At 31.0% G+C, this 11,615-nt stretch overlaps 1 protein-coding gene across 1 annotated transcript; it reads left to right on the top strand.

The window, feature by feature from the left end:
• The first annotated feature begins 3,896 nt into the window (after positions 1–3,896).
• Positions 3,897–10,450, top strand: LOC123920040 (glucomannan 4-beta-mannosyltransferase 2-like). The gene is made up of 9 exons (XM_045972128.1): positions 3,897–4,486; positions 4,654–4,752; positions 5,348–5,600; positions 7,546–7,656; positions 7,945–8,081; positions 8,288–8,401; positions 8,498–8,697; positions 8,843–9,070; positions 9,884–10,450. Exons 1-9 carry the CDS (start codon positions 4,160–4,162, stop codon positions 10,035–10,037), a joined length of 1,623 nt encoding a protein of 540 aa, XP_045828084.1. The 5' UTR covers positions 3,897–4,159; the 3' UTR covers positions 10,038–10,450.
• Positions 10,451–11,615: the final 1,165 nt, after the last annotated feature.

The raw sequence follows: 11,615 nt of genomic DNA, 5'->3' as shown, positions 1-11,615 counted from the left end.
CAAGAAGATACATTTTGTTAAGGATTGTCCAAATGCCCAATTGTTTATAGGCCTAATAAGGTATTGAGATACATTGACTCCAATACATGTTACCGGCTAGGATAAGTGACTCTTCCTCAAGATATTTGTGACGCATTTCATTCATGCGGAGGACTCTACAAAAATGGTTATACACTTGTTCCACTATATATGCACACATGCATTCACCTTCAAGGTACACTATATACCCACCATCTTTTTCCTTGTCCATTTTTCTTCTAAAACCCATATCTCTTTCTTCCTAATGGTCGGAAAGACATGCATTTAAACTGCTGTTGTAAACCAAAATCCTAGCTCCTCAAACCTTCACAATGTGGAGATCTGAATATCGTCCTCGAATCCGTCATCACGGTCGTTACAGAGAACCAGACAACTCCTAACTCCACCATCCCATTACATGGAGGTTTGGAAAGTGCTTTCACGAGCCTTCTTTTTATGAGGTTCATCCTTGCCATCACCAGCATCACGTTCATGATCTTTCTTTGTCCATCCTTCATTGAGAACACCCTTCGTTGTGGGAACTTTGGTAGCTTTACATTTGTCACCCGAGCAGAGCTGACACTTTTAAGCTTGGAAGTCAACCTCTTCATCTTAGCTAATGCAGCAATATCCATCTTATCTGCATGAAAAAGCAAAGTAAGAAACAAGGAGAAGGTGAAAAAAATAAGAATAAACATTGTTAAAGATTTTTCGTCCTTACCAAATAGGGCATTTCGCCCTTCCTGGTCTTTTTCTTCAAGAATAAGATATGTCTCAATAAAGCGAGGCACAAAATATTTTATGTTAGATCCTCAACTTCCTCCGGTGCAAAATTCTCTCAATAATCAAACAATTTATTCCGCATATCCAATTCTTCCGTAGTCAATTGCTTTAAACTGAAACAGTAACTGCGAGATTTTCTCTTGAAATAACGCCTTGACCACCACTTCCTGAACTGGGGAACACTAGAGTCGTTACAACCACGTACTATAACCACATCATCAATCTATGTGGCCTCACTATCTTGGCCATGGTCATTCGCCTAGTCATCATTGTCATCACCACTCTCATCACCATCGTCTTCTTTTTTAACTTCAACTGCCTCAGGATTCTCAGGATTCTCACGATTGGTGATATTCTTGTTAACATCGTCATCAATATCAGAATGGGAAGATAACCCATAACGTTCTTCCTTATCCCTGACATAAAAATGGTCATGAGCCCGATGATGTCATGGATTAACAACAGAGTATTGATCGCACTCTCACTTCAAGGAATCTATATACACCTCAAACATTTTCGAAATTTGTTTAAAAGATATAAAACCTTGAGCGTCATTCTTCTTAGATCTCTTCCAAAGAATGGTAAAAAATACTATAAAAAAAGGGTATGGTAGGAGTACCCTCATCCCACTCACACAAATATTGAAAAGGTTTAACTTGAGCCCACGAAAGGGGATGGAGTTGCGAAGGAGAAATCTTCACATGATTCATAATACCAATTTCAAAAGAATCAAGAGGGAAATGCAGACTTATGGGATCAAAGGCGAATTGATATATAAGGACTCCACACTCGTGACCGAAACGGCTACGTAACCTTTCTTCATCAACAACAGGATAAAATAGCCCAACTACTAGATGAACATACATCCACCCGAAGATTCAACATCGTCATTGACACACCGTCTGGAATTGAAGAAGAAAATACCTTTGTAGAAGACGAAAATTGAAAACAACGAACAAAGATGTTGAACTTGAAGAGGAATAAAAACTTGAGTTCTTCAGAAAATAAGGAAGACGAATAGACAGAGTAATTAAAAAGTCTTCAACCAGAGAATTCCTGCTTATACGAGCCTCTTGGGTAAAGAAATGAACGCTTAAAATGTGGAAAATTGAAAAAACGTAATCCAATGGCTCAAAAACGCTTAGGGAACAACACCATACTCAAGTAAAACTAGGAGCGTCGTTGAACACCTACTAGTGAGTGGGACACTTGACAATCAATTGTTTGAATAAACATTTCCTCACTTCTACCAAAGTACACATCAGCACACACTAACTATTACAAGAAACAATAGCTATTCCAAGAGTTTATATCTTTGATACAATGTTGCTATATCACAACAGAACAACCAGGAAAACAGAAATCTTCGAATCTTTTCGTCTTTAGGAACACCCTTTCATCAAGATAATAGTTACTTCCTCTCATTATAAAACAATAATTCTTGACGGAACCATTACAATGGATAAGTTCGTTATAGAATAATATATTAGTTTACAAATATATTTTAAAGTATATTTTGTAGGAACCAACATCCCTTCATCCAAGTTCAATCTAGCCAAGAATTCGTCCAAATGAACATCGAACAAATACTTTGCTATAGCTTCATGGACTCTCAAATTCTTACTATATTCATATCAAGGACTTGGAGGGCAACTGTTCCAGACTGACCAAAGACTCAATTGTCTATATGGCCAATAAGGTATTGAGGTGCATTGACTCCAATACATGTTACCAAACATATGATAAATGACTCTTCTTCAAGATATTTGTGAGTTGTGACTCATTCCATTCACATAGATGACCCCACAAAAACGGTTATACACTCGTTCCACTATATGTGCACACATGCATTCACAGTGGCGGAATCATAAAAAATAGTTTGGGGGGGCCACAATTTTTTTCATAATATATAAATTAAATATGAAAATTATATTGCATATAATAATATAAGTAGTAAAAAACACAAAATACTATTGTATATTCACTTTAAAGGTACACATATTCTCGCCCCATTTACACACTTTCTCTCACATTGAACAAATACCGACTATTCAAAGCAATTTACGTGAAGGTCTGTCTTTCAAGTATTGGAGAAGGAAAAAACAGGGTCAAAAGAAAATTAAACGTTATAATGCTAACATTTATGCAGGTACCTTTCCCCTTGGTACTTGAAGTCTAAATCGTCATCTTAGTACAGCCTGTCACCAATAGTCATACTGAAGGAATATTCTGTTTTGAACGAACAATTTACTTTTATATTTACGGTTGTTTAATTTGTGTCTCAAAGTCACAAATTAACATTTTCTATCTTTTGTTAGTCAAACAATTTTGTGTTTATCTCATTTAATGAAATCACATGATGTTAAATGCAATTAGTCAAATGTATTTGGCCCGAGTTTGAAGTAAATACATTTGATTTTTGCATATATTTAAGATCAGAGAAAACTATATTTTAAAAAAATTATAAAAATAGTTAACACTTTATATAGTTAAAAAAAATTGTAAATTTTTCAAAAACTTTTTTATTAGTTTTAATGAAATAATTTAAAACGACACAATATAAAATTGAAAGAAAATAATTAATTTAGTCAAAATATTTAGTCAAATTTTTTTTAAAAAAAAAATTAATTTTCTAAGTCAAAAGTAACTTTTTATTAGTCAAAAAAAACTTTTTTTATTAATAAAAATACTGATTTCAGAATAATCAATTAGATTAAAGTAATTATGTCAAAAGAAAATAGTATTTAAAATTGTCAGTAAAGCAAAAAAAAAAAAATTGTCAAAAAAATACTAACCCAATTAGTCAAAAAAAATAAAAAAATTCAACCCAAACATTTTTTTGACAGTAGAGATTTATGTTATTACATATCTGGTTAAAAAGGAAGCAGCAGCATATTCCATTCCAGTGAGGCAAAAGACACTCTGTGAATATAACTTAAATATAAAAAAAAATTAAAAGAAAGAAAAAAAGAAATATCAACCAATCAATAATACTCAATAAATAACAATAATATTTATAATAAAAAACATTTATGGTAGATGGAAAAATCTATCACCATAACTCTGACTATAAAGTAACCCCTTTATCTCTACACTCATTGCCCTTCTCATTCTCTCTCTCTAGCTCTCTCTCTCTCTCTCTCTCTCTTACACTCTCACTGTCCACAAAGAAAGAATGCCTCTGTTTGTTTCATACCTATAGAGGCATTCTTATTCTTATGAACAAAATTGTGAACAAGTTTTGATTTTTAGAGAGTGTAGAGAGAAATTAATCAAAAGGGCTATTCCCATTTTTTTTTTAATTTTTAATTTTTTACCAAAGATCTTAAATTTTTGTTTTTTTAATTTTTGAGTGAAAATGGGTGAATCAGAACCTAAAATTTTTATACCAGAGAGTTTTCAAGTGAACTATGATGTTTCAAGTCAAATTAAGATGATTTGGGAAGTGATGAAAGCACCATTGATTGTTCCTCTTTTGAATGCTTGTGTTTACATTTCATTAACAATGGCACTTATGCTTTTCATGGAAAGAGTTTATATGGGTATTGTTATTGTTTTAATTAAACTCTTTTGGAAAAAACCTGAACAACGTTATAACTATGAACCTCTTCAAGATGATGAAGAACTTGGTGGCTCTAATTTTCCTGTTGTTCTTGTTCAAATTCCAATGTTCAATGAAAGAGAGGTCAGACAAGATTCTTTTATGTGTTTTGTTTTTAGGGTCACAAGTTAACATTCTCCTTGTTTTTATTTATGTTCTGTTTTTTTACTTTTTTTTATTTTTTTTACGGTTTAAAACTAGTAAAAGACCCGTACATTCTGATAAATAATGTTTTTATTTATCTGGAACAGGTTTACAAGGTTTCGATTGGAGCTGCGTGTGGACTTTCATGGCCGACGGATCGACTCGTGATCCAAGTACTTGATGATTCTACTGACCCAGTGGTTAAGGTATTCCACAAATTCATGTTCATTTTTTTCAGTTCAATTTTTGAATGACTCAATGAGGATCTACATTCTTAGTTTATCTCGATTAATGGTAAATTTGACAAAATCACGATAATTTTGGTAAAAAATCACATTAATGTTTTTATTAACTTAACGTGCCACCGTAATTTTGTTAATCTTACTTTTTACCAATATATCTCGATTTTAAGATCATTATTTATTTTTCATTTTTGTTAAAGAAAAATATTTTTCTTATATGTACTAGTATTTACCATTCAAAGTACTATACATTTTCTATTAAATTGAGTCAACAAAAGAAAAAATAGTTTTCTTTTTATTAAATGAATAAATCCCAGTTGTGATTTTTTTAACAATCATGTTGAATACCAAAATTGACCATATAGATTTTTTTTGTTACAAAAAATAAAATAAAATTGACCATATGGATTTTTTTATTTAAAAGGGGTGTTGAGGAATTAAATGTAGCAATAAATATTAAGTACGTTTTGTAGTTATTATTGAAAATAAAAAAAAAATTGTACTATAGTATAGTGTATACTAATATAGTAATAATGTTTTGTTGTGATGATGAATGTAGCAAATGGTGGAAATGGAATGCCAAAGATGGGCAAGTAAAGGAATAAATATAACATACCAAATAAGAGAAACAAGAGGTGGATACAAAGCAGGAGCATTAAAAGAAGGATTAAAACGTAGTTATGTCAAACATTGTGAATATGTTGTTATTTTTGATGCTGATTTTAGTCCACCACCTGGTTTTCTTAGAAGAGCTATTCCTTTTCTTGTTGGAAACCCTGAAATTGCTCTTGTTCAAGGTCGTTGGAGATTTGGTAAGTTAATTTTACTTATCGTTTAATTTGTATACATTGTCGGTCATAATCAATCATATATGACTTTACAATACTAATATTTATTGTTAAAGTGAAATAAGTTTAATCATCTGATAATTATGATTGATTGCGTTAAAATTTTTAAAATAATTGTGAATTAAATTATTTGACTTTATACTTGCTACTAATAGTACTGAATATACAATTTCGACATTTTTTTACTAGTTAAACGAGGACTTGTGACAAACCATCACCATTTTATTGTATTTTTAGTAAAAACTACAACCATTTTATTTATTTTTTACTGAATATCTAGACTCATAGTGTCGGTGGCATATTTGGCAATGTTTTTTTTAAAGAAAAAAAAGTTGAAAATGATTTATGTGATGTTGTTTTTTATATTGATTGTGTAGAAGAGTGAACTTTTGCTTTTTACAATTTTGTCCTTGTTTGACTTGGGTTGGCCCGGTTTAGGGGAATGGGTCCATGAAAACAAACCCTTCAATCACGGGTGGGGAACATTAACGAGTCATTATAATTTAGATTATTATACTATAATTATAAAGTGGGATATTAGTAATAAGAAAAAAAAACAAATAAATAAAAACAACTACTAGTTCTAATTCTACTTTTCCAACGGTTGTATGATGATGATAATTAGTATAATAATGTTACCATTTGTTAAGAAAATAAATTAAAGAAATAAAATGTTACAACAAAATAAAAAATGTGGGCGGCTAAATGTGTCAATTTGTACTATTTTTTTGACATTATTGATTTGTATTTTCTACTTTTTTAGAATTAAAATGTTGAAATTTAGTTTGTTTTTTTTTTTTTGGTCAAGGAGTTAAAGTTTTTTAATATAGTGAAAGAAATAGGAATGAGTCCAATTCTCATCATGTGAAAATTATGAGATATATAGTCTTTCTTTTACTAGAAAATAATTCACAAGTTGTGCAAATTGAAACAAGTTAAACTATAATATTTGTTTTGGTACATTAAACTATAATTTAATTTAATGAAGAAAGAAATTAAACTAAAGTTACATGCACTATTATTTTGAAAGGGTAAAAATGTCATGTATGAATGAATCCAAAGATCAAAGTTTTGTATAGTTCCAGCAAAGCTAATACTTCCCACGTGGTTTTGCAGTATATTTAGGGTTTAGATAAATAAAAACATAAAATAATAATAAGAATAATAATAATAAGAGTGTCAGTGTGGGTAGCACCATGTGTCTAATGGTGGACCTTACTCTTTTCTGCCGACACTTCTACTATTCCTTCTTCTCTTTTTTTATTATGTCACCTCACAACAAAACAATGTAACTTATTATTAAATCACGACATGTAGATATTTATTAAGATATTATATAAATATTTTATAATGTGATTTTATTGTTATTTTTACACTGTTATTATCATATCAGTGCATAACAATTAAACTTGACGAATTTTTCAATTTCACAATGATAAACTTATTTGGTTAGGTATTATATTTATAATTCAAATTTTAATTAAAAATAATTCTATATAATAGTGGTGGTGGTGTTAGTTAATAGTGTTGGTTTGTTTAGACATACTTTAAACTTTAAATCTTGCTATCATTTTCATATTATAATGTGTTATTTTTGCTAAAACATAAAATAAAATCCATGTGTTTATGTGGGACCTTAGCTGACTTTTGCTTTATTGTACTTTTTGTTGGCCACCAGAATGGAATTATGCATTTGTCCTCTAATTGTACTTACCTTATGAAAAAGTTAATTAACCAAAAGCATATAGTAAAAAAGTCAAAATCTTAGTGTAACTTTTTTTTAGTATAGACTATTGTTTTATGCTTTCATTTTCATCTTTTAATGACTAAATTGAGCAAAATTAAATTAATTAGTTGGTAGTAACAAATTATGGATTATATTAACATTTAGAATATGGTTTTGTGACAGTGAATTCAAATGAGTGTTTGTTGACAAGAATGCAAGAGATGTCTCTGGATTATCATTTCACAGTTGAGCAAGAAGTTGGATCAGCTACTCATGCTTTCTTTGGTTTCAATGGTAAGTTAATTCCCTTTAAAACATTTTTTTTTTGCGGCTAATGTTGTTAGTTATTAGTTGTTAGTCGCGTTAGCGTGTGGATTTAAACCATATGTTTGGCTACATTGCCTTATAGCTATGTAGTAGCGACTCTTTAGATTTTAGGTGTGTCTGGTTTGGTGTTTGACACGATCCTGACAAATGTGATTACATTCAATCACTTTCATTTTTTCGTAATAATTATGAGTGTCTACGTATCAGTGTCTGTAATTACTTACTAATGATTGATGTTTCGGAACTTGAATGCAGGGACTGCTGGTATTTGGAGAATAGCTGCAATCAACGAAGCAGGAGGGTGGAAAGACAGAACAACAGTCGAAGATATGGACCTTGCTGTTCGAGCAAGTCTTAGGGGATGGAAATTTTTGTACCTCGGAGACCTCCAGGTAAATCTTCTTTTCTAGTTCCCAAATCATACGATGGTTCTATTCTTAGCTCAAATCTTCTGTAGTAGTCCAATCAGTAAACTCAAATCTCAACCGTTCCATATGGATTTCAACGGTTGAGATTTGACCGTAATGACTGGACTAATGCAAAAGATCGTGCTTATATCAAAGTGTGATATTTATCATTGCAATTTTCATTTTGATAGGCAAACAGTGAACTTCCAAGTACTTTGAGAGCCTTCAGATTCCAGCAGCACAGATGGTCTTGTGGTCCTGCTAATCTGTTCCGCAAAATGGCGATGGAGATTATAAGGAACAAGGTATTTTTCTTTATTAAGATTAAGAATGAAGAGTCAAACATGTTATTCATTTTAGTTCTGAATTTTGATGATGTTCTATTTTGGATTTGTGTGCAGAAAGTGAGGTTCTGGAAGAAAGTGTATGTTATATACAGCTTTTTCTTCGTTCGCAAAATCGTAGCTCATATGGTCACTTTCTTCTTCTACTGTCTTGTAATCCCGCTCACAATTTTGGTCCCTGAGGTTCATGTTCCGATTTGGGGTGCCGTTTATATTCCTTCCATCATCACCATTCTCAACTCAGTCGGAACACCAAGGTACGCTTAATTTTCTATCGTGTTATCTTATCCATGTTTGAAATAGCAGTGAGTTTTCAGAATGTGATTCTGCCAAACTCACTGTTAATCCGAACATGCACACATCGTGATTCTGTCAAACTCACTATACGGAAAACTCTTGCAGGTCTATTCACCTTTTGTTCTATTGGATCCTTTTCGAGAATGTCATGTCTTTGCACCGTACCAAGGCTACCCTTATCGGTTTGTTTGAATACGGAAGGGCTAATGAATGGGTTGTAACTGAAAAACTCGGAGATTCTGTCAACAACAATATCAAAAACAAATCTGGAGATGCTGCCAAGAAGACTAATGCCAAAGTTCAAAAGAAAACAAGATCCAAATTTATGGAAAGGTTAGTTATTTATCAATTTTTTTAATCTTTTAAATCAAAATTATTGTATCTTCATTTGGTATTTTTGTCTAATCTCAAATTCTACATCTACATTTTGGTTGTCACTCATAGTAGCTGTCATTAAGGGAATCTTATAGTTTGTTCAATAATTTGATGATTAAAGGAAATAATATAGTGACTAATTTTTTGTTATTATTCATTTTGTGATATTGTTAGTTTAAGAATCATTGAGTAGGTATAAACATTTCTTCTAAATATTTTTTAATTCCGTTTGCATATAAGAACAATGCTATGCTATGCTATGCTAATCAAAATGTTTCTGACATATGCACATGAATATTACAGAAGATTTTGGATTATAAATTTTTAACCATATGCACATGACAGAAGATTCTAAAAAACCAAAATTAGAATTATTATAGAATGAACTCAACATATTATAAGATTATGTTTTGTAGTTTTGAGTTCCTAAAAAGTTGGAATTTTGTCTTACTTTTAGTTCACCTACAATTTTGAATATCATATCTGCAACACTGATACTTCAGATTGAAGATGTGTTTACACGTTTCAGTGTAACTATCTATCACTGATTCACTGTCACATGTGTTGGTGTGTCAATATCATGTCAGTGTCACTGCTTCACAGATAGTTACACTTACACGTGTAAACACATAAAACAGTGACACAGACACGATGTTGGTGCTTTCACGTGTCTGTGTCACTGCTTCATAGATCAAATGTATTTAGATGTCTTAGTTAAAAAATTTCATAATTTTTATCTAACCTTTTGATTTATTGTTTGAACATGAACAGGCTTAACTTTTTGGAGCTGGGATTTGCAGTGTTTCTATTCTTCTGTGGATGTTATGATTATAATTATGGGAAGCACAACTACTTTATTTACCTCTTCCTTCAAACCTTAACCTTCTCAATTGTTGGATTTGGTTATGTTGGAACCATAGTGTAAAAGCACTTTTGAGCACAAAATCCTTAAAAGTTCATTAGTGTCGTGTCGATATTGTTCTAGTTTCTTCTTTACAAAGTATAAGAAGGGGAGCTGAATTTCTTCGAGCATCGGAACGCTGCACCAAATCTACAGTTAATATAGGGAGAGGAGAAATTCTTTCCTAGATTTTCATTGTCATCATCAATCAAGAAGATAGAAGTAATTATCAATGGAGTACAAAGTCTTGAAGACAAACAAGAAGATCTGTTAAAAGTGCTTAAATTAGAGCTTTAGACTGTTAGATAGTGTGGTTTTTTGTTTGCATAGATTGTTTGGTGAGATTTTTACAGTTATATATTTGGTTGGTCCTTTATTTATTAGTTTTTCTTATGTGACAAAATAATTTGGTGGATAAATTATGCAAACTTTTGATACATGGTATTTGTCTTTTTTTGTTTTACTATGTTACTTGTGGGGAAAATATCTTGAGAGAGAATTTTGCAGATATACTCCTCATCTGTTTGTAGAATAAGTTTCTGCGATTATGCGTAGAGAGATGAATTGGTTTATAAGAGAGAAAGTATTAGCCAATACTAGTTTAACCACCTCCAATGATGCATCTAAGATTATTTCAAAAAAATATATTAGAAAATCAGAACCCCTAATTAAACCAAACCGCACTTAAATGATATGAACAGTCGCTTTAAGTTTACGAACCAAAAACATGGCTCGCAAAAAATTATACCTTTTTCATTCTTTGCGAATTATTTTACCAACCACATTCTTCATAAAGGTTCGGACATTTGTGTGACAAATCAATTTAAAATAACTTATTCAATTTTCAACGTAATTGCTGAAATATAAAAATTTACAGTAGATCTAACAAAATCGTCTAAATTATCTTTTTCACTCTCAAGGACAGTTGTAACCATCCCTATATATGCCAAATTATCATATTGGTGTACTCCAATAATAAATTTAAAAAATTACCAATTTTAAGGATCTCTTATAGTATTTCCACACAAATAAAATGAAAGATGCTCTTATTATATAGTAAAATGAGGTCATCCCTTAATATATGCTACAAATCAAAATGTTTTGAAGGATATAATTTTATTGACTCACACTTAGTGCTTAATTCTTTTATAACACTTTTATTTTTTAAGGTACAATCGCTATTAGAATTCTTCCAAAATAACATGTCATTTTCTTCTTTTACATTTTTCTCCCCCCTTATTACTTAATAGACATATTACTATGTGAGAAAAGCATGGGATACCATTTTCATATTTTTCAGTTTTTGTCATAACTTCAATTTATATTATAAAAAATAAACATTAGGATAAGAAATCACATGCAACATATCATGTGCTGTTTGTTGTTTTTATATAAAAATATAAAACCACAACATCAATCATAATTTCTTTCCATCATATACTTCCACTAACCAATATTCTTATGCCAAGTGTCACCATGCAATTGGTTCAATTTTTTTTATCCCTATCATAACCTTTAGCTCAACAATGTCTTTTAATGCATGATGATGTTCTTTTTACAGCAAAGGATCCTTTTGGGTTTTACTAAAAGATTAAAAAAAAA

This window comes from Trifolium pratense, linkage group LG4, assembly GCF_020283565.1.
Source record: "Trifolium pratense cultivar HEN17-A07 linkage group LG4, ARS_RC_1.1, whole genome shotgun sequence".
NCBI classification, from domain to species: Eukaryota; Viridiplantae; Streptophyta; class Magnoliopsida; order Fabales; family Fabaceae; genus Trifolium; species Trifolium pratense.
This window is presented reverse-complemented; position numbering and strand designations above follow the sequence as displayed.

What these genes read in the sequence shown, in the direction of transcription:
- LOC123920040 (XM_045972128.1), top strand. Translation starts at nt 4,160, where the DNA reads ATGGGTGAATCAGAACCTAAAATTTTTATACCAGAGAGTTTTCAAGTG. An exon ending in TGTACCTCGGAGACCTCCAG is followed by an intron (nt 8,082 to 8,287) that starts GTAAATCTTCTT and finishes TCATTTTGATAG; the next exon opens with GCAAACAGTGAACTTCCAAG. An exon ending in AACTCAGTCGGAACACCAAG is followed by an intron (nt 8,698 to 8,842) that starts GTACGCTTAATT and finishes AAACTCTTGCAG; the next exon opens with GTCTATTCACCTTTTGTTCT.